A 24,682-nucleotide genomic window follows, 5' to 3' on the forward strand; every position below is an offset into this window, starting at 1 on the left:
CGCGACGCCTTGCACGCTGCTTATTCGGATCCATTGTACGCCGCAGCGACAGCAGTATTACGTCTAAGGTAATAAAAAACGGATAAACTTCGTTAATTTGTTTCGACAAACCAATAGCAATGTCGTTCATGCCACATGGTTCCACGTTGTACACAGTACAGTACTGCCAGGTACAAGATACAACACACAAGTCCATTGGCCATCGACAGCTCCAGCAATGCTGAAGCGTTGCCATTGAGACGTGCAAAATTGGCGTCACTTAATAGGAGGACGCAGACGCGTGTAGAAACTGCGGTCTCGAGTACATGGCAATGACGTTTTCTCGATATGGCATCGCAAAGATAATTCACATTATTTCAGTAACAGTTACAGACTGGAATAAATAAACACTCCACATTTCCCGCGCGGAGGGACAGGAGAGGAAGAGGTGTACATAGAGAGGAGAATGGAAAAGATGTGTGTAATATATATGCCGAAAATTTACGCGGGCGAAGCCGCGGGGTGAAGACTATTTTTGTAAATAAATTTGTATGTTATTATGCACTCAAAAGTTACGTTGTTCACGGGACGTTCTTTACATCCCGTCTCGTGACCGTTACCGATACCCATCCCACATCCTATTCCATAGAACTTCCATCAAACTACCTTATCTCTTTCAATTTCTTCCGCAATAAACGTTCCAGGAGCCCACAATACTATCATCCTCACAGAATTCAGGAATACACGCATACCAACGCCTCATCAAGCGCCACTTCATCGGTTTCAGTATTATCAGTGTAATGTCATGCATTTTCTGGTTTTTTATTCAAAGGCTGGCAACATGGTCACTGCCGGTCTTCCCCCTCACTGGAGCATGTAATTAACAGAAAAATAAAAAATATTTGCAGCGTACAAAACTCTAATAAACAAAAATAATATGCAATCGACGCAGAAAAATCCAGACAGAAAGCTAAATAATCTGCTTCAATACTAGGTCAAAACTTATTAGTCATCTCATTTCATTCGCTTATTACAGTATTTCGCATTCTGATGCTTAGGTCACTACTGCTAAAATATTGCGGCAGCTTCTTTGTATGCAAAATCCATCCTTCTTTCTTATCGAGTGAATTTACTGGTGAATATTTCATAGTAATGTGCATTCTTTCAGCAGAAGTGCAGCTCTTCCTAGGGACTCAAGTGAGAAGCCTTAAACGTGTTCTTGACCCTAGGAGGGCTTTAGAAGTTTCTCCATCTTACAGGAGAAAATTAACCCTTTGCATGATTCATTCGCAACTACTACTTGCAATTACTGCTTCATAATGATCTATATCCAAGTTTCTGCTTCTCCATGATTACTTTATCTGATGATGGTATTTTTTCATGAATTCTGCAAATAGATAAATTACATTGATTTGGAATTTTAGTTCGTCAAAATCGAAGCTGCCTTTGGGAATATGTTAGATATACAAAGTATGAATAGCAGTTTCAACTGGGTTGGAAAAAAAAATAAAAAATAAAAATAAAACCGGCCCATAAAATATTTCACGCATTTTAAGATAGGCAACCCAATTTACATCATACTCGTGTGATGTAAGTTACGTTGCTCATTTTAAGGTGCGTGAAATATTTTCTGGACTGGTTCCATTTTACCCAAAAATGGTTCAAATGGCTCTGAGCACTATGGGACTTAACATCTGCGGTCATCAGTCCCCTAGAACTTAGAACTACTTAAACCTAACTAACCTAAGGACATCAAATACATCCATGCCCGAGGCAGGATTCGAACCTGCGACCGTAGCGGTCACGCGGTTCCAGACTGAAGCGCCTTTAACCGCACGGCCACACCGGCCGGCCCCATTTTACCCACCCGATATTTGTAGAACATAGGTGACCTAAAAGTGACATGAAATATGTATGGCAGAAATGGTTAAATCATCACTCCATTTGACAAATGTGCAGTCAATTACTTGCTTGTAAAAAGGGAACAGGTTAGGACTACAGATGTAATTTTCTGAACCACAGTTGCGTTTTACAAAACTGTCATCAAAATCGTGAAAAGTGAACCTTTTAAATTTAAATCTCACTGTTTCCATGGCTGTAATATTTGCGTTCTTGTTTCCTGAATTTTCCCGTATACAATATTGGATAGTGTTTACCCGCCAGGTTAACCGAGAGCGCTAATGTGCTGCTTCCCGTACTAGGGTAGGCGCGCCAGTCCCGGACCGAATCCGCCCGGCGGATTAAAGACGAGGGCCGGTGTGTCGGCCAGCCTGGATGTGGTTTTTAGGCGGTTTTCCACATCCCACTAGGTGAATACCAGTCTGGTCCCCACGTCCCGCCTCAGTTACACCACTCGTAGACATCTGAACACATTCACACTATTTCATGGGTTACACTAGACGCAGACAGCTGGGGTACACTAATTCCATCCCAGGGGGGTTGGGGTGGCGGCAGGTAGGGCATCTGCCCCCCCACTTGACATTAACCTTGCCAGATCCGTTCCCAACCATGCCGATCCTGTGAAACTGCAGGGTAAAGGCTCAAGCGAAAGAAGAAAGAAATAAAGAAGAAGACAATATGGAATAAAGCATTTGTGAAAATATGCTTTTTTCTTTTTAATCCCATAAACTTGCAACGGGCTATAATATAGTAATAATTAACAAGCGTTGAGATGAACTATGCAGTTATTCTCACCTCTGCTTTATATGGACCAACAGCGGCTCACTACATAGTGGAGCACATTCTGCCGTCGTCATCAAAGCTAACTATAACACTTCTACTCTTGGGTGGTTCTGAGGCTCTGAACTGGAAAACACCCCTCATGTGTTCTCTACTGAGGCTTCCTGTGCCCTACTAGCAGCTCGCCTGATATTTGGCTGAAAGGTCTGACTCCAACAGCCTGCTCTCTTGTTAGAGGAGCGGTGTGAAAAATTATAATATTAATAATAATAATAGTGATTCACGAATTTATTCATTAAATTTCAAGTGAATGAACAGATAAAATTTTTTCTGTTAAATTGGACTTATAAAGAGCTGAATAATAGCATTAAAGAACAAAATAACTAGGGATAATTAATAAAAATTTTCAAGAGTTTATCAAGTTATCCCTGTTCACGTTAAGAAGTCTCACTGTAAGTGATCCTCACGTGCGATGCTGGATCATGAATTCTGTTGTATTAATTTCAGTTTTACCCGAGCTGTACACATTGTGTATAAAAGTAAAATTTGACATTGTGCATGTTATATGTAAATGTTGACGTGCACGTGGTGTAAATTTTATACGTGTTCCAAAATTGTTTCATAAATCACGACATTATATTGAATGATAAGGCGTTTGACTTAGACCTAAGAAACATTGTAATTGCATGTATGTTGGGAATTACCTGGATTCAAAAATTTTAGTTGTTGGTTTTATTCTACCGTAACGAACGTAACTGTTACCTCGTAAACTTCTCAAGGTTATTGTCATACCATATTCCTACACGAAATACCTTAAGTAATTATACAGCCTCCACAGTCATGAACATAGAAATTGAAAACAGAATTTTATGCAATACGTCCAAACTTCCCAAGAAGTCTCTTGATAAATCTGAATCTGGCATCTGCCTCCCCAACGACTATACAGTATTTATGGAACCACTGTACCTAATGTCTACCTTCGGACAGGCTCTCGTTTATACCGGGAACTGACCCACTGACATAGCCATTCGCGTAGTCATACAATGTCAGACCCTTTCGTTCGTTTACGCGCATTACTTAACATTTATTTACAATCTTTAATGTTGATAGTCTGTTACTCATCTGTTGCTAACGATAATATATTAATGAGTGTATGTCATACCTATGTGCAACTAAATAACTACAATTTATTGTTTTTCCAGATGCATTTGCTCTTAATTTATTACCGTATTTTCAATGAACTGCCGCACACAATATTTTTTCGCTTAATTGCATAGTGAAACTTCCTGGCAGATTAAAACTGTGTGCCTTTCGCGGGCAAAGGTCCCGAGTTCGAGTCTCGGTCGGGCACACAGTTTTAACCTGCCAGGAAGTTTCATATAAGCGCACACTCCGCTGCAGAGTGAAAATCTCATTCTGGTAATTGCATAGTATTTAACACACGTATTCTTCCATTGTACTTAAAAACTAAAAACTGGCAAACTCTTGCTCAGTACATATGTACTGCAGATGCATGAACTGTTTGTAGCTCACAAATATGAACTGAGCAAGAAAGCAACGAGGCCAGAACTGATTGTAACTTATAAATACGGACGCAGAATATGTAAGTTAAAAATAAAAACATTTACGGATCTCAGGCCACTGAAGATGTCTCAATAAATTAAGTTGAAATAAGTCTAAACAAAACCTAAATCACCTTCATTCCATTTCACAGAACTGAGTTAACCTAAATCCATGAGTATATTACATTTGTTTGTATTTAGAGTCAGCCGCTAATCTTTGCACAAGGCACTGATTATCTGCAAGTATCTCTACACTCCGTAACGTATTTCTAAGGCTCACTGTGGGACTATGGGATAATTAAGAAAGATGGGAATCGGAGCGTTTGGCATGTGGTGCTATAGAACAGTGTTGAAAATTAGACAAGCTGATGAGATAGTAATTGAGAACGTCCTCCACAGAAACGCGAAGAATGGAGCATATGGAAAACACTGAACAGGAAGATGGGTCATATTTTAAGACATTAGGCAATAACTTCTATGGTACTAGAGGGAATTGTGGAAGGTAAACAAATAATTGAAGACGTATGGTGGAAGTGCTACACTGAGATGAAAAGGTAAGAGGTTGACACAAGAGAGGATTTCATAGTGGGACGCATCAAACGGCTCGCAAGGGTGACCACACAAAAAAAATTAAAAAAATAAAATAAAAATAAATAAATAAAAATATTCACCTCCCTGAGACGTCTGCGAAAACTTAATAGTGCCAAAGCCGTCCACCAAGTAATACATGAGGTATATCGTGAACAGCAGCGACCCTATCACATCTCCTTAAAGTAAGACTGATACAAGCTTTGCTGCTTACGATGTCATCCCACTTAAAACGATATACAAAGTTCTGTCTTCTAGAGTCTGCAAACTAGTTGCATAGCTGTTCCAACGTTTAGTACTCTGTTTACCAGGTGACGATATGCAGTTCCTTTGATAGGTTTCTGTAAGTAAAAAAAATACGGAATCAGTTGAACTCCATTATTTACTGCAGTTTGGGCCTCATGAACGAGCAAAAAAACTGACTTTCGCATACTCGGCACTTATGAAAACTATGGTGATCTCTACATTGGGAGTTCTGTCGTCTCCAGAGAACTCACGTTCTATAATTCTACAAGTAATCGAACGCCAGTGAGTTAGTTATATAGGTCTGAATGTCGGCCTTGCAACCATTCTTACAGATTGAAAAAACTTGCGTCTTTTTTCAGTCACGTGGCATGCTCTGTTGTTTCAGCGACCTATGGGAAATTTATCTTACACGAAGTCCAGTTCCTCTGCGTATGCAATTCACAATATAGCGGGCATCCCATCAGGTTCTGTGGCTCTTCTTCTGTCGAGTGATTTTTTCAATTCCGCTCTGAGTTACTTCTATTCTCGCATCTGTACGATGGTCAGTCGTAGTACGTACACTGTGATCGTCTTCAGTGATAGCTACGAAGGGCATAATTTAGTATTTCTGTCTTCATCACCTTCCGTTTCGGTAATGTTATTGTCAACGAACACATGGGTAGAGGACTTCGTTTCACGAAATGATTTTACGTAGAATTAAAAGCTTCCGGATTTTTTGGTAACTCATGAGGTGAATTCTTGCTTTCAAATTCAGTGGACGGTTCTTGTTTGTCTATCTTTACGACAGCTGCTGGTTTAGAGACTGACCGCACTTGTACCGCTGGCTGTACTTTATGCGGATGAGCACCCGCTCATCATACCTACTAATGTGTCTGCCTAGACTCCAACCAGAATGTGAACTATTGTTGGTTTCACGCCGCTATATATTGCCGAGTTCGGTTTCAGAAGGCCACTATGCACATTGACGCTGTTTTGTTTTTCCGCGCTCGCAATGACACTCCCTGAACGCGAATTCCCGTAGCGTTTTCCAAGCCTAGTAGATGTGATGGCCGGCGAAATTTAAATAAATTGACTGCTGTACCCCAAGTGTTATTTAAATTGAAACCTCTATCACTGTCAAGTTTTCTTTCATTTTTATTTTGATAAAAATATATAGAAAAATAACAAGAGACGGCGGCTTCAATTTAAATAAAGTTCTGGGTCTGGAACTCAACTTATCATAATCTCGCCGGCCATCTCATCCACCAGAGTTGGAAAACGCGGAGAGAATTTTCGTTCACGGGATATCAGTGCGTGCTCGGAAAAACAAAAGAGCATAGTGGGTGTCGGGAATCGAACTCAGCAATAAATAGCGGTGCGACATCAACAATAATTCACAGTCTGGTTGGAATCCATGCACCAAGTACGCATAACAGCAAAACTTGCAGCACCGTAAGAAGACGGCTGTGTTGGTGGTCGAAATATTGTGCATAAAATGGAAATAGCAGCTCGGTTGAACATCTGGAAGCACTCCATTAATCAGTCGCACCGAGATGGCCTGAGATGACCACATGTGTGTTTCCTGTCGTTGGATTTGGTCAAGCAACAACTGGCCTGACGGGAAACGCGGCCGCTGACGCTGCTGCGAAGGCTGCAGTCCTCGTACCTCGGCCCGCTAGTTCCGCCATTCCCTCCGATGACCTCGGTGTTGCGCTCCGTCAGCAGGTGGTATCGCTTTAGCATCATCACTGGTCTTCCTTTCATGGGGACAAGCTCCAGAGAATTACACTACTGGACATTAAAATTGCTACACCAAGATGAAATGCAGATGATAAACGGATATTCATTGGACAAATATATTATACTAGAACTGACAAGTGATTACATTTTCACGCAATTTGGGTGCATAGATCTTGAGAAATCAGTACTCCGAACAACCATCTCTGGCCGTAATAACGGCTTTGATACGCCTGGGCATTAAGTCAAACAGAGCTTGGATGGCGCGTACAGGTACAGCTGCCCATGCAGCTTCAACACCATAACACAGTTCATCAAGAGTAGTGACTGGCGTATTGTGAGAACCAGTCGCTCGGCCACCATTGACCAGACGTTTTCAATTGGTGGGAGATCTGGAGAATGTGCTGGCCAGGGCAGCAGTAGAACATTTTCTGTATCCAGAAAAGTCCGTACAGGACCTGCAACATGCAGTCGTGCATTATCCTGCTGAAATGTAGGGTTTCGCAGGGATCGAATGGATGGTAGAGCCATGGGTCGTAACACATCTGAAATGTAACGTCCACTGTTCAAAGTGCCGTCAATGCGAAGAAGAGGTGATACGCCAGTATGGCGATGACGAATACACGTTTCCAACGTGCGTTCACCGCGATGTCGCCAAACACGGATGCGACAATCATGATGCTGTAAACAGAACCTGGATTCATCCGAAAAAATGACGTTTTGCTATTTGTGCACCCAGGTTCGTCGTCGAGTACACCATCGCAGGCGTTCCTGTCTGTGATGCAGCGTCAAGGATAACCGCAGCCGTGGTCTCCGAGCTGATAGTCCATGCTGCTGCAAACGTCGTCGAACTGTTCGTGCAGATGGTTGTTGTCTTTCAAACGTCCCCATCTGTTGACTCAGGGATCGAGACGTGGCTGCACGATCCGTTACACTGGTTACAGCCATGTGGATAAGATGCCTGTCATCTCGACTGCTAGTGGTACGAGGCCGTTGGGATCCAGCACGGTGTTCCGTATTACCCTCCTGAACCCACCGATTCCATATTCTGCTAACAGTCATTGGATCTTGACCAACGAGAGCAGCAATGTCGCGATACGATAAACCACAATCGCGATAGAATACATTCCGACCTTTATCAAAGTCAGAAACGTGAAGGTATGCATTCCTCCTCCTTACACGAGGCATCACAACAACGTTTCACCAGGCAACGCCAGTCAACTGCTGTTTGTGTATGAGAAATCGGTTGTAAACTTTCCTCATGTCAGCACGTTGTAGGTGTCGCCACTGGCGCCAACCTTGTGTGAGTGCTCTGAAAAGGTAATCATTTGCATTTCACAGCATCTTCTTCCTGTCGGTTAAATTTCGCGTCTGTAGCACGTCATCTTCGTGATGTAGCAATTTTAATGGCCAGTAGTGTAAATCTCCCGCAGCGGCTTGGTCGCGCTCCTCTCGGCCCTCTCGCCGCGAGGAGGTCATTTCAGCTCGGCTGCTTATTGGTCACTGTCTTTTCAGCCATCGCCATTTGTTAAATGGTGATCCGCCATGATCCCCCACCACTTTGCGCTCATCCCCGGTTCGCCACTTCCTGACGGAATTCCTCTTTTTAACAACTACGTTTTGATTTATGTTTGCCGTCTGAATGATCGGCCGCTTTAGCTAAAGACGCGCGGACTGTCGACAGCGTTTTATCTTTTTATCCGTCGTAGCAATATGGTGTAGGACATTTAATCTTTAGTTCAAGACCTCCATTGTCTTTATGGTATATTTTATGACCCTTTCTCCAAGAGAAAGTCCCTGTTTTTAGCTGTCTTTCCTTCCGCGAATTGGGCGTAATTTTTAGTCGCTTTCAACTCCTTTTTCGTCTTCGTTTTCTACGGTTCTGACATGGGCGCTTATGACATTAGTTGTTTTTGCGCACATAGAGTGAAGGAATGGAGCCTTGTTTCCTGAAGCTCATCATGGTATCATCAAAAATATCGTTCAAGGAACAGTGGGAGGGAAGAATAAAAGAGGCAGATCGAAACTAGAATACATCGAGCAGATCATGAAGGATATCAGATGCACCACCTATACCGTTGTCAAAGGGAAAACCGAAGACAGAAGTGGATGGCGAGCTGCTGCTAACCAACCTGATGGTTGGAGACCAAAGAATAAGAATAATAGGAAGAGTCTGGTGCTTCAGTGTTAACATTTGCATACCGTTTTATGGCGGTGTGCGAGCGGCCTACCTTGTCCTGCCAGTGCTTGTTCTGGAGGCACTTGTGGTAGCGCATGCTGCTGAACGTGACGCTGGTGTAGAGCGGCACCCACAAGGCCGGCATCAGCCGCTGCAGCACCAGGTCCACCCGCTTGCGGATCAGGAACGACGAGCGCGTCACCAGGTCCCGCATCTGCAACCACACAGGCGCGCCGCGTCAGCGGCCTTAATGGCGCTTGCTCTGCGTCGTCTTTGTCAAGTGCAGTTTCTTTTGAAGGAATGAACATTAGACAGGAAAAGTAAGGACCGTACAGCAAAAAAAAATGGAAAGAGTATGTACTTTAATGTCCAGTCGACGTTTTGCTCCTTAGTGACTAAACATAACACCACTTTATAACGAATTGATCGCGATCATCAGGATGATCCAAAGTGGAATGGCCTGAATTGTTTTAAGAAAATCACCTTTCCCTTTTGGAGTTTTTCATAACACCGTCCGCTTTCGTAGTTCAGTGGTCAGCGAGTTCGGCTGCTCTCTTGAAGGTGTAGACGTGCAAAATAATTTCTGCACAATAGGTGTTGACTTTCATTCTTTCAGTACAATACGCAGTTACCTTCGTCTGATGTCAGACATGCAGATCGTCCGCGAGGTTGTCACAAAAACTGTTTTGTGTCCAAGTAATCTGCATTCGTTTCCTTAATAAGGCGACACATCATGTAGGGCGTTTTCTACGTTTAAACGACACTCATGTAGAGATTCCTTTTTTCCTTTCATTTTTTAATTAGACTTCTGCCTCGTTCGGTGTGACCCGTCACGATTGCCTCACTCTGACTTTGCTAGTCTCTGCTTTATATTCTCCTCGCTTCATCTGTCATTCGTTATTCTGTCTGCAATGTAATAGAATTCCTTCACTTAGTCTCCTACATCGTCACTAATTGTAATCTTAAGATTATCACTAATCTCATTTCTGCTACTTTTCATTACTTTCGTCTTTCTTGGGTTTAATCTCAATCCACATTTTATGGACAGCAGACTGTTCATTCCATTCAGTACATCCAGTAATTCTTCCTCACTTCCACCGAGGATGGCAATGTCATCATCGAATCTTATCATGCATATCACTTCATCCCAAACTCCGTTACTTTTCATTCTGTGTACAGGCTGAACAATTGGGAAGAAAGGCTGCATCCCAACCTTACGCTCTTTTCAATACGAGTATTTGTCCCTTGATCTTCTATTTTTATTCTTCCACCTTGCTTCTTTGAAGTTACCTTCCTTGTACTTTTACTATATCTGCGCCTTACAATCCAATATCTGATTTTTGAATCTCTGTCTCATGTCGTAATCCAGCTAGTATCTTTCCGTGCATCTATGCTAATTACAGGTGTACTGCTTATGAGTCTTGGAAAGTTTATTTGTTTTTAGTAGCTGAAATTTATTTCAGGATCGAGAACTCTTTCTCCTCCCCCATTTACGCTATGGCTCGCGAATTCTTCCTAAACTATGGCTTCTATTACTTTTGCAACTACAGCGTTCCAATGCCCCATGGTTATTAGATGTCCTCATACACTCCCTCTGTATTTTCATACTCTCCTTGTGACGTTCGCTTGTAAATCTGAACTGTTATTGCTGGCGTTTGGTTGTTGACAGTTACGATGAGAGTAACAGTGTCACAGATCTCTTCTCAGTCATTCGGAATTAATTTGCTGAATGCGAATCGCTTGTCGGCAGCTGTATCGGGACTCGAACCCGGATTTCCTGCTTGTCCCGATCAGTCGCCTCAACTACGTCGGCTATTCTTGCAAGCTCCCTGAGCCGACCGAGACGCCGGCCGTTGTGGCTGAGCGGTTCTAGGCGCTTCAGTCTGGAACCGCGCGACCGCTACGGACGCAGGTTCGAATCCTGCCACGGGCATGGATGTGTGTGATGTCCTTAGGTTAGTTAGATTTAGGTGGTTCTAAGCTCTAGGGGATTGATGACCTCAGATGTTAAGTCCCATAGTGCTCAGAGCCATTTGAACCAACCGACCCAGACGTCCATATGAAAACTGTCTACATCTTTATAAGGTAGTCCATTCAATTCATCACTTAATCATTACTTGAATTCCCGCAACAGGGAGAACGAGAAAACGAAGAATCGAGACTAATGCTGTTATAGTTGTATGGCCAACTGTACTTGGAATACAATTTGAGTCTTACTGGTTGCTTATTTTATATCTTGTCTTCCTGTTCATGACGAATCCCACGCCTGTTGCACCGTTTTCGACTGTTGTTGATATTACCCAACATTCGCCTGGCCAGAAATCATTCTCTTATTTCCATTTCATTTCGCTGAGATCTGAGATGTCACGCTCTGACTCAGAATATTACCTTTTCATTAGCTTTTCAATATTTTTCTCATGGATATCCCTCCCCCTTCCCCCTCCCAGGCAGTCCTCTCCCGGAGATGTAAAGTACATTACAATAAACTTTTAATGTAACACATTGTGACTAGAATGACATTCCTGTGACCTGCGATTACTGATAGTAAAAACAAAGGACTTATCTCTGTCGTCAGTTGAGAGACACGGTTCACGTTATGCTAACACTTACTTGTCGACCTTGGCTGCAAACGTTAGATATGAAGGAGAGTGGATCTTACCTCGATGTAGTTGTACATGGCGAGGTCGACGATGGCGTGGGCGTCTGGACTGCGCAGGCGCGAGAACTCGAACAGCGCCTCGGCCTGACCTTTGGAGGCGAGCAGCTCGTCCAGCAGCAGGCAGTCCTCGAAGCCCTGCACAACAGGTTCCAAGCAGCTGTGAGGAAGGTTAGTGTTTAGCATGTCATCGGCGACGAGGCCACTGAAGACACAGCACAACCTCAGAACGGCGGAGAATGGGAAAGGAAGCTGGCCGTGCTCCTTCAAAGGAATCATGTCGACATTTGCCGAAAGCGACCTAGCGAAATCTAGGCCTGAATGTCCGGAAGGGGATTTGATCCGCCGGCCACGCGAATACAAGTCCAGTGTGTGACCTCTCCGTCATCTCGCTCGGTTGAATAGTCGGCCCACTACGAACCAGCCACGGGTTAGACGTAAACAGCATTAAGGGACACTATGAGATATGATCAAGAAACAACGCGAGTTTTTTAATTTCGCGAGCGCCTGATCTAAAAAAAAGTGTTTTTTTGCCTTGTTGATACACGTGTTCCAGATATATGTTTAAATTTGCAGTTGCTTTGAATATTTATTTTATTGTTGGCAGTCGAAAGGGTTATACGAGTTTTCGAGTGCTCGGCATTTCGGAAAAGATGTATCAAAGAATTTTCATTAAATTTTGCTTGAAAAATGGAATAAAGCGCAGCACTGCATTCTAAATGTTTATAGTGTCTTTTGGCGAATCTACTACGAGTAAGGCAAGAGTTTACAAGTGTTATAAACGTTTATGACGACAATGTAGCAGAAGCAAAGAAAATGGTTCTGGAAAATCGCCTAATCACCATCACAGAGGCTGTTGATGATGTCTGCATATCCTGTGGCTCATGACAAGCAATTTTTTTTCGGAAGTTCTGGACATGAAGCGTGTAGCAGCAAAGTTTGTTCCGAAATTGTCGAATTTCGACTAAAAACGACGTCGCGTAGACATCACCCAGTAATTGTTGAATAAAGTCGACAACGATCGTGAACTTGTATAGAAGGTTGTAACAGGTAATGAAACATGGGTATACGGGTATGACGTTGAAACCAAAGCCCAGAGGAAACTGCCTGAAGAGATAAGCCCGAAAAAAATTCGACAAGTTCGATCACATGTGAAGGTCCTCCTAACTGTTTTCTTCGATTTCAATATTGGATCGTGAGTTCCTACCTTATTGTCGCACGCCCAATAAGGAATACCACCTGGAAGGTAAACGCCGTTTGTAAGAAGCAATCTGAAGAAAACGATTACAATTGTGGCAAAACAACTCATGGAGATTACATCACGATGATGCTCCCGCTCATATCTCAACGCTTGTTCGTGAGTTTTTGGCAAAAAACCAAAACCATAATGGTGCGTCAGCCATCGTATTCGCCAGATAGGACCTGCTGCGTCTTCTTTCTAGTCTCGAGGCTGAGGAGAACTATAAAAGGATGTCGTTTTGCCAACATTGATGAGATAAAAACAGAATCGCTGAAGGAGGTGTACGCCATAACGAAAAGTGAGTTCCACAAGTGCTTCCAAGATTGCGAAAAGCGCTAGAGCAAATGTATTACCTCTGATGGGGAGAGCTTTGAAGGGAATAAGTTGATGTTGATGAATAAACACAGATTATTTAAGAAAAACAAGCATTCCAGTTGCTTTTAGATCACAGTTCGTATGAACTCTGGGCATAGACTCCTGATAGACTACAAGGAGACAGTTTACCACCTGATAGTCTTGTTTCTGGTGATTTGGTGCTGCACTCAATCTGCCTGTCTGTCTTTTGCGTGTACAGAAATGTAGAAATTAGAAGTCCGGAGGCGGACAACCACACAGCAAAGAAAGCGAAATTGAAAAAGTGAAGTCATGACCAGGTAAACTGCTTTTGGCCGAAAATGAGATTTTACCATCATTGCATAATTTGAAAACTGCTCGACCGTATTGTGGAAGATTGACACATGTCCATGGGAACAATCAAGAATGACATAGGGAATGGACTTGTCGATGTCGGCTGTTTGGGGCAAGAACCAGACATGTCCCGAAATTGTCTTGACATTGTACCAAACAGCAGTCAGATTCTGTCATGTGAAAGGAGTAGAACGCAACGCAGTTATTTCTCCAGCGTCATTTCTGAGCATAGGAGGCCACACAAAAAAATTTAGGTTTTTATTGAATTTACGTTATCTAGCAAATTCCGTTGCTGGGCTTTCGGTAAGTGAAAGAGTAATTTAATGGAAAGTTTATTGTATGCTGTCTCTGTTTGTTATAATACAGTTTTGATACGTTTTCATAGTATTTGTCACATGCAATTGTAGTGACAAATGGCAATGATGGTAATTGAAAGAAAACGGTCGGTACAGTTCATTCTTGTTACCTTCTGTCTGGTTGCTAGTCGCACAACATGTCTGAACATGACAGCGATTTAAGTGCTTCAGAGAGTGAGTATAAAATCGATACGAGCACTTCTAGTTATGAAACAAGTGTCCCAAAATCTCCTAAGAAGCGGTTGCAAAAGATAAGTAAGACCCACCGTGGTTTAATAACCGTGGTAAACTGCTACGTAAAAAAAGAGAGCTTCAACACAATTCAACAAAAGTCTATATCTAGCTGACAACAAAACACTGACCGAAGTGAAAGTGAGCGTAAGGAGAGCAATAAGAGTGGCGTTCAATGACTTTCAAAATGAAGTTTTGTCAGCCGACCTGAGTAAAAGCCAAATGCGGTTTTCGTCTTACAGTAAGTCAGCAAACGGTTCGAAATCCTCTATTCATTCACTCAATGACCAAACGGGCACAGAATCGGAAGATAAGAGAGAAAAGGCCTAAATAATAAATTCTGTCTTCCGAAATTGTTTCATCGCGGAAGATCGTAATACGGTCCCTCCTTTCAATCATCGTACGAACGTCGAATTGGGACATATTGAGAATAGAAAAATAGCTGCAATCGCTTAGTAGTGGAAAGGCATCAGGATCAGATGAGATATCTGTAAGAGTCTACAAAGATTATGTGAAAGCAGCAGTTTATCGTTGATCGCTGGAGCAAGGAATGGTAATTGGCGACCGGAAAATAGCGCAGGTCATCCCCGTTTTCAAGAAGGGCAGTAGGACAGATGCCCATGACTACTGGCCTATGTCGTTCACGTCAGTCTCTTGTAACATTATGGAACATGTTTTATGGTCAAGAATTATTACATTTTTGGAGAACGAAAATTCCCTCTATAAAAATCAACAGAGATCTTGCGAAACTCGGCTCACTATGTGTCTCAATGAGATCCATAGCGCTATAGACAATAGGGATAGGTTAATACTATCTTCCTTGATTTCAAGAGGGCATTTGACACCGTCCCACACTGCCTTTTAGTGAAAAAAATACGTGCTCACCGAGTAACGGACCAGATTTGCGACTGGATTCAAGACTTCCTCGTTTATAGAACTCTATTATTACTTGCAACGGAACAAAATCGACAGATGTAAAATAATTTCCGGAGTCCCCATGCAACTATGAAAGGTACGTTACTATTTACAAAGCATATAAATGATCAATTATATTGCATTGGACGTCTTTTAACACTATTCGCTAATGATGTGGTTGTTTACAAGAAAATAGCAACACCAGAAGATGGCATAGATTTGTAGAATGATCTGCAGACGACTGACGAATGGTGTGGACCTTGGCAGTTGACCCTGAGCGTCACTAAATGTAACATTTTGCACATACATAGGGAAAGAAATCCACTACTGTGTAACTATACTATTGATGACAAATTACTTGAAACAATATCTACCGTAAAATATCCAGGAGTAATTATCCAGAGCGACCTTAAGTGGACTGACCATGTAAAATAAATAGTAGGAAAAGTAGATGCCAGACAGATTCAAAGGAAGAATCTAAACGATTCACCCACGAGGGAGGGGCCTTACAAGGTGCTTGTTCGACCGATCATTATGTGCTGTTCGTCAGTCTGTGACGCTTACCAGGTAGGACTGATAGAAGAGATAGACAAGATCCAACGAAGAGCGGCACGTTTCGTCACAGGTTCGTTTATTTGGAGCGAAAGCGTTAAAGAGATGCTCCATAGACTCCAGTGGCGGAGGCGTTGTGCCTCACGGAGAGGTTTGCTGTCGAAATTTTAAGTGAGCAGTTTCCAGGAAGAGGACAACATATTACTTCCGCCCATGAAATGAGCGCGACGGGTGAACTCGAAAAATTAAAGCTAATACAGAGGCTTGCCGACAATTATTCTTTCCATGCGCAATTCGTGAGTGGAACAAGGAAAGAGGGATCATTTAATGGTAACGTCAACCTCCGTGACGTGCCTTGCGGAGTGTGACGTAGGTGTACATGAAGATGCTGTCTTGTTGAAAGCTGATCACACTTTTGTCATTTGTTAAATATTGATTTAATTTCTTCGGCTTTAGTAAAATGTGGAAGTTTTCCTCTCACCCACACATTCTGTACACCTACATAGGACCATCTTTGCGACTAATTTATATCCTAATGAGTGTTATTTACGTTTCCCATTTACAAAGTCTCATTCTTTTGTGAACAGATTGACAATACGTCATATTTTACTGTCATATCATCCTTATCTGACATGTAAAATTGATATTTTATATGGAAACGTTTTCCACCCGTTCATCAATTTCACCGCTATTTTGCTATTTTAAGTTAAACGAACAATAAATAAAGACATGTAGTACGTACCTTCCTGCCAATTTTTCCAGCTTTAATGCTGTGCAACACTAACAAGTAACTAAAATTCTGACTTTTAATTTTCCGTAATTGGATTGAGTAACACTTTTATCAGATATCAGCTTCTTATTTCCCGACATTATATTGTAATAAATCGTACAAAATGATGTGTTTTTATAGTTCTTTAATTCACCTCTTCCTCGAAACTACAAACTTTTGTAGCAGTTGAGTTATAATACGGAAAACACCAGGCACGTCACTTTAGCTTCAGAACGATGCAATTCCCCATGGCGTAAAAAGGTATTCCGGCATGACATCCAGTGCAACACATGAGTTATTAAGTGGAAAACAAGACAAAATCGAAGATCGCAGATAGTTTCAAACTGTTTATTGGTGCGCATGCTCAGTAGGGCCAAATTTCAAATCATGTGAAAGTGTGCTGCCACAGAGTTTACCAGATTTTGCAACACCGTGGACTGCGTGCATGAATTTCTTTGCACAGGATAGTCTTGACGCCAAACATGAAACTACTCTATCTACGGGGAGATCGTCTGTATAGAATTTACGTGCTGAGAGGCAACAAGCTATTTCCGGAGACTCTCGCTTCATTTAGGACTAAAGTGACTGCTAACCATTCGTGATCCGCTACAGAGGGGAGGACCTCTCATGTACAATGGGCTATTGGCCTGATAGTCTCGGGTGCCACTGGGTATCATGGCTGTGCTACCCTCAGTTGCGAATTACTCATTGAAGAGCTGAAGAACAAGAAACTGTTCCGTTCCATCAACGGGCTGTTGTAGCTGTCATCCAAGACCATGCTCATCTATACGTTACAATGATTGTGCAAGGCCTTTTCTGTTTGATGGATCACAATTACGCCTATTCAGTTGTTACTCATGTAGTATGTTCGCGAATTTTTTCATTCAGTCCTAACGATCCTTCAGCAGTCGGAAGCGAGGAACTTTGGAACCATTTAAGAGATATGTAGAAAACCTTGGTCAGATGCTGGGAGGGGAAGAGGCTCCTATTGTAGTTGTTCTCGTCTTCAGTCCTAAGACTGGTTTGATGCAGCTCTCCATGCTACTCTATCCTGTGCAAGCTTCTTCATCACCCAGTATCTACTGCAGGTTGCATCTTTCTGAATCTGCTTAGTGTATTCATCTCTTGGTCCCCCTCTACGATTTTTACCCTCCATGCTGCCCTACAATACTAAAATGGTGATCCCTTGATGCCTCAGAACATGTCCTACCAACCGATCCCTTCTTCTAGTCAGGTTGTGCCACAAACTCCTCTTCTCCCCAATTCTGTTCAATACCTCCTCATTAATTATGTGATCTACCCATCTAATTTTCAGCATTATTCTGTAGCACCACATTTAGAAAGCTTCTATTCTCTTCTTGTCAAAGCTGTTTATCGTCCATGTTTCACTTCCATACATGGCTACACTCCATACAAATAGTTTCAGAAACGACTTCCTGACACTTAAATCTATACTCGATTTTAACAATTTTCTCTTCTTCAGAAACGCTTTCCTTACCATTGCCAGTCTACATTTTATATCCTCTCTACTTCGACCATCATCAGTTATTTTGCTCCCCAAATACCAAAACTCCTTTACTACTTGAAGTGTCTCATTTCCTAATCTAATTCCCTCAGCATCACCCGACTTACTTCGACTACATCCCATTATCCTCGTTTTGCTTTTGTTAATGTTCATCTTATACCCTCCTTTCAAGATACTGTCCATTCCGTTCAACTGCTCTTCCAAGTCCTTTGCTGTCTCTGACAGAATTACAATGTCATCGGCAAACCTCAAAGCTTTTATTTCTTCTCCATGGATTTTAATACCAACTCCGAACTTTTCTTTCGTTTCCTTTACTGCTTGCTCAATATACAGATTGAATAGCATCGGGGAGAGGCTACAACCCTGTCTTACTCCCTTCCCAACCACTGCTTCCCTTTCATGTCCCTCGACTCTTATAACTGCCATCTGGTTTCTGTACAAATTGTAAATAGCCTTTCGCTCCCTGTACTTTACCCCTGCCACCTTCAGAATTTGAAAGAGAGTATACCAGTCAACATTGTCAAAAGCTTTCTCTAAGTCTACAAATGCTAGAAACGTAGGTTTGCCTTTCCTTAATCTATCTTCTAAGATAAGTCGTAGAGTCAGTACTGCCTCACGTGTTCCAACATTTCTACGGAATCCAAACTGATCTTCCCCGAGGTCGGCTTCTACCAGTTTTTCCATTCGTCTGTAAAGAATTCGCGTTAGTATTTTGCAGCTGTGACTTATTAAACTGATAATTCGCTAATTTTCACATCTGTCAACACCTGCTTTCTTTGGGATTGGAATTATTATATTCTTCTTTAAGTCTGAGGGACTACCAGATGGTAGAGTTTTGTCAGGACTGGCTCTCCCAAGGCTGTCAGTAGCTCTAATGGAATGTTGTCTACTCCCGGGGCCTTGTTTCAACTCAGGTCTTTCAGCGCTCTGTCAAACTCTTTACGCAGTATCATATCTCCCATTTCATCTTCATTCACATCCTCTTCCATTTCCATAATATTGTCCCCAAGAACATCGCTCCTGTATAGACCCTCTATATACTCCTTCCACCTTTCTGCTTTCCCTTCTTTGCTTAGAACTGGGTTTCCATCTGAGCTCTTGATATTCATGCAAGTGGTTCTCTTTTCTCCAAAGGTCTCTTTAATTTTCTTGTAGGCAGTATCTATCTTATCCCTCGTGAGATAAGCCTCTGCATCCTTACATTTGTCTTCTAGCCATCCCTACTTAGCCATTTTGCACTTCCTATCGATCTCATTTTTGAGACGTTGGTATTCCTTTTTGCGTGCTTCACTTACTGCATTTTTGTATTTTCTCCTTTGATCAATACTGCTTTAGTTATTTTGACTTGGACATAAAATGATTATAGTATAAACCTGGATGAATCAGACACGTATCTTTTCTTCGTGTAATAACCGGTAATTCGGAAGAACTTTTTATCCATTTTATGGCAAATGTATGAAGTAGTGTAGAAGAGCTACTTTGTGATGAAGAGGTTGGCACAAGAAAGAAATTCATGGGGACTGCATCAAACGTCGAGGCGTTGATGACTCAAGAAAAGAAGCAAACTGCGCAATAAAAGTTTAATGCACGTAGGATTTCACATTAAGTTATAAGACCGTTCAAAACGATTCGACGAGCTTTGAACGTGGTAAGAAGCAACAAAATGTGTCTATGATTTTTCAGCCCTCCTGTCTCGCGCCCTCCTATGGTGTGATCAAAGATTGGTGCAACATTTACATGTGCGTGAAGAAAACCGCAAAGTGTACTACGACGATCTCTCAATTTGGTAGTACCTTCGGTGCCACCCACACACCTTTGTTTAGGACGTTAAGAACGTACCTGTAAGAGACTTCGACGCCCATTCAGCTCAGTGGTCACACGTGGCTGCTCTAACGCCTGATGGCAGGCAACACGTTAGTCATTCATTAGGGCGACAATTACGGGCTTTCTAAAAAGTGATACTTTTTTCGCAGTGTATAAACATATACAGAATTATTACTCAGACAATGGCTGTGTGCATTTCCAATCATTTTGGAGAAGGGGAAACTCTGATAGAGGAACATGAAGAAATGGACGCAAAAAGATACGCATACAAACCTCGAAACCATTGATAACGAATAAATTATTTTGTAGTGTACTGCTTTTGATACTAAGTAATCTCTCTTTGCTTTCTCGCCGAGCACGCAGTTTTAATTCTTCAGAAATATTTGAAACGAAGTTCTCTTATTCAGAGTTGTTGTCAAAGAGGATTTTTCTGAGCGAAAATGTATTATTTTTGAAGTAATTTTTTTCAGCATATTTAATTCCGTCAACCCATTGGTGTGGCCGCAACGTTCTCTTAGATTAACTTTGCCCATATTCAGCAATCGGTATTGAAATTAATTTCGGTGTTTTCGGAAATAAAATTTTTGTATTTGACGCGCCAGATGCAGTCGACAACTGCCGCTAGAGTGCTGTTCAGTTACAGATTAAGTTTCTAAATGTTTACTAACCAACCATGTTCACATCAGCTTCCATCTCGCGTGTGAGCACAGCCAAATGGTCATCGTTTTTATGTCGATTGCTGGGAGGACATGTATGGTTGTGGCGCGCACAAATACCAAGCGGGTGTGTGAACAGCGCTCATAGACTGTAATGGCGATTGACTATTTGCATTAAAACTCTGCAATAAATTCCACTGTGGTTCCACTCATCTTAAGAATTGAAGAAGTGGTGTTAGTGAACATCTCAGTTCAACACGGTTTGTTTTACTGAGTCCGTGTGTGCACCTTATTTCTGTGAAGGCAGAACATCGATTGCACATTTCGTTTTGGAAAAATTCACGGTGGTAGTTGATTCGCCCTATACATAAAAGTTAATTAAAAATTCTCTTCGTGTCTTATTACGAAGGTTACTGTATGCTAAGAGAAATTATTATTTCTCAGATAGCTAGAAAGGCGGCTAATTTCGTAGGAGCAAGTCATTACAGTTTTCCAGGAACTAGTTTCAGATTCTATCTCGTCCTACAACACTCGCTTGATTTCCTTCTAGTCGTTTCATGATGTATTTTAGAAATTCCTAGGCAGGTTGGTACAGCCGACATAAGGTTTGGGAAAAGAAACGTATCTAAACCACATAAGGAAACCGAATGTTAGAACTGGAGTTATCTCCTGCAACATCGCTTCAAGAGTAGATATTACTACCATATTGTCATCTGAGAAACTACGGTACTATTCGATACGACTGTTTAGCCCAAGAATACTCACCGCATTCATTCCTTGGCCATAGAAGGGGACCATGGCATGCGCTGCATCCCCTATGATAACCGCGGAGCTGCCCACGTGGTACGGTTTGCACTGTGCATACAAAAAAACACAATCAGTAAAACTCACTATTAGTTCAACATATATCATAAAACAAGCGAGATAAAATTCTTGCTGCTGGAATACAGAGCATGACATAGTGTATGTTTTATTGCTAAACACAGGAGCATCATGAGAACCGCATGCTCAGGTAACAAAACTATAAACGCCAGTTAAGAATCTGACATTCGCGAAGAAAACGTTAAAGTCATTCAAACGCCTTAAGTTAAGCGCCGTAATTTTTCCAAAGCAGAGTCAGTATGGTACAGCAGTCTTTGCTAAACGTTACACAAGAGTTAAAGACACTGTGTGAAGATCACAAGAAGAAAAATAGTTTAAGTGAAAGAAAAAAGTCACTTTAAACCGTTTAGTTCTGTCACGTGCTGCTCCGATATAACTGGAGTGTCTCCTGTCCGTGAGCAGTCAAATTAAGGTGCCCCCATTCATATAACGCACCGTCGTCATCGGTTACACATGTTAATGGGAATTTTCAACCTTTTCAGGATTCTTGTGTTTGAACAGTGGCAATTCTGAGAACATTCGAGGCATCCAGTAGGCATTTTTTCATTTTATTTTCTTGAAAGATGATTCGAGGTTGACAGAACTGTACAGATGAGAAAAGCTTATTATGTCCAATACAACCTAGTGGTACTTATGCACGCTGATATAAAGGAGCGTTCGATCGTCTAGTTTTAGTGAAAATTTCTTCTTTCTTTATGTATTTGTTCTTGTTTTGTTAGTGAACGGTAGAGGATGAAATAGATGCTATTCAACTGATAATTATTTTTTAAAATGCCGATAGTGTACGAATTTTTCGTGTGCATTTCTAGGAAGCCGTCGTACCGTTTGACTTTTAACGCAAAAACTTAAGATAGATGGACGGACGGAGTACGAACTGCCATTCGCATTCAACGTCAACCAAACTCCCTTAAACTCACTCTTGTAATAAATGTGAAGTTCCCTACTGGAAACCTCCAGCCGCTACTACAATTTGCTCTAGGAGGTACAACTTGAAACAGTATTTCCGCCGAAAAGTAGCTCACTTCTTACACAAAATCTTAGCGAAATCTCCGATGTAATATCCGACCCCAAACTCAAACCTTTGAAAACTCTACAGCGTCCACATGAAGCTTAAAGCGTCCGGTAGAACTATGCCTGAAGTCGAGAGTTCTTCATGCCTCTCCGTGTCATTTCCGTAGGGACGGTGTAGGCAGGTAAAGCACAACGCGCACGGAGGCATTACGGACGTCATTCTTCCCGCACTCCACACGTGTTTGGGACGAGAAGAAACGCTAATCTGTGGTGCAATGCTAAGAACCTTCAGCCGTGCACTCTAAAGGTTTACACAAGATGCTTGTAGATTTAGGCATAAATTCTAAACTATGCTTTCCAAGGGAAAAAATGAAATGATCCTATGGCATTTGGCCGGGAGACCACGTATGCTATACTTCAGGCGCCTGGTGCAGCTCATTCGATTTAACGTCACTTCGTGGACCTGCGCGTTGATGAAGATGAGATGAAATGGTGTAGACAATACAAACAAGCAGACTCCTAGCGAATAAAATCACCGAAGCTGCCCACAATTGAATCCTCTATCCCGGAATCTATAGGCACCGACGCTTACCAATAGACCCCGAGCTGGGTGGGTATGCTCTCCTAGGAAAGACTGTACACTCGACTTATTACTCCATCATAGAATTCACAAATTCTTCTGAACGAAAGTCTGATCTCTGAATGTACTCATCTACATCTAAATATGAGTAATTACTCTGCAATTCACAATTAAGTGCCTGGTAGAGGGTTAATCGAACCACCTTCAAGAAATTTCCTTACCGTTCCACTATCGAAGAGCGCGAGGGAAAAACCAACACTTAAATTGTTAATAACAATAACACTCAATACTCAATAACCATTCAAATTTTCCTAAAATTATAACGATTAAAAAGTCAAGAACGATGAGGTGTTTCCAAAAGCCTCATAGCTGTAAGAAGGTATTTTATCCGCAACTACCGGTTTCACGTCAGTATAAACGCTTCTTCAGGTTTATAATGGTAACATCTTCATAATGTAGATGGACAATAACGAAGTCCTGAAAGCTGGAACTCCGTAACTGCCAATATACAGTATGCAACTGTAACCATTATAAACCTGAAGATGCGTCTATGCTGACGTGAAACCGGTAATTGCAAATAAAGCACCTTCGTACAGCTATGCGGCTTTTGGAAACACTTCATCATTACGACCTTTTAATTATTGTGATAATTTGAATGGTTATTGAGTTTTGAGAGCTGTTATTGTTATTCACAATGTCTGAGCTGTGGTTGGCCTCCACAGAAAGTTGCTTGAAACACTTAAATCTTTCCGTGCGAACTCTGGTTTCTCTTACTTTACTATGACGATCATTTCTCCCTATATAGGTGGGTGCCAACAAAATATTTTCGCATTCGGAGGGGAGAGATGGTGATTGAAATTTCGTGACAACATCCTGAAACAATGAAAAACGCCAATATTTTAATGATTGTCATCCCACTTCCCGTATCATATACGTGGCACTCTCTCCCCTATCTCGCGATAATAGAAAACGAGCTGCCATTCTTTGAACTTTTTCGATGTCCTCACGCAATGCTATTGATGCCGAACCCATATCACACAGCAGTACTCGAGAAAAGGATGGTTAAGTGTAGGCTGTCTCTTTAGCAGAACTGTTGCATTTTCTAAGTGTTCTTCCAACAAATCACAGTTTCGGTTCGCTTTAACCAGAATGTTATTTATGTGATCGTTCCAGTTTAAGTTATTGGTAATTGTGTGATTTCTCTTTTAACCGAAATTTAGCGGATTCCTTTTAGTGCTCATGTGGATGACTTCCCGCTTTTTATTATTCAGAGTCAACTGTCACTTCTCGCACCATACACGTATCTCGTCCAAGTCATTTTGCAATCGGTTTTCATCATCTGATGATTTCAAGACTTTAAACGACGCACCTTCTGCAAACAATCTACATAATAGGGCAGTTCAGATCGTGTCCTAGATCGTTCATACACATCAGGAACAGTATAGAGTCTACAACAGTTCCTGGGGAATGCCAAATATTACTTCTGATTTACTCGATGACTTTCCGTCAGTTACTACCGACTGTGTCCACCTGCTTAGCTGAGTGGTACCGGCATGGTAGCTCAGCGTGATCGGTCAGAGTGCTGGCTGCTCTTTGTAATAAAAAACTGAGTGAAGGTATCAACAACAAACTTCAACGCATGTCATGTGACGTCCGATACGACAATAACGAAAAAAAAAAGTGGTAACGCGTCTGGGTACCACGCGGCGGGCCCGGATTCGACTCCCGGCCGGGTTGGAGACTTTCCCGCTCGTGGGCTGGGTGCTGCGTCGTCCTCATCACTCATCATCATCGACACGCAAGTCGCCCAGTATTCTGAACAGTATTATGTGTGGATGCCCTCTATAGT

General features: G+C 41.9%; 1 protein-coding gene across 1 annotated transcript in view; it reads right to left on the reverse strand.

Annotated features, from left to right (window-relative positions):
- Positions 1 to 24,682, reverse strand: part of LOC124795844 (kynurenine 3-monooxygenase-like) — a 181,682-nt gene that overhangs the window by 13,346 nt on the left and 143,654 nt on the right. Inside the window, exons 8-10 of the mRNA XM_047259926.1 lie at positions 21,126 to 21,215; positions 11,609 to 11,743; positions 9,002 to 9,163 (exon numbers count right to left, since the gene is read on the reverse strand). Of these exons, the coding sequence (XP_047115882.1) occupies positions 9,002 to 9,163; positions 11,609 to 11,743; positions 21,126 to 21,215 (387 nt within the window). The remainder of the gene's footprint in view (positions 1 to 9,001; positions 9,164 to 11,608; positions 11,744 to 21,125; positions 21,216 to 24,682) is intronic.

This window comes from Schistocerca piceifrons, chromosome 4 (genome assembly GCF_021461385.2).
Source record: "Schistocerca piceifrons isolate TAMUIC-IGC-003096 chromosome 4, iqSchPice1.1, whole genome shotgun sequence".
Taxonomy (NCBI): Eukaryota; Metazoa; Arthropoda; class Insecta; order Orthoptera; family Acrididae; genus Schistocerca; species Schistocerca piceifrons.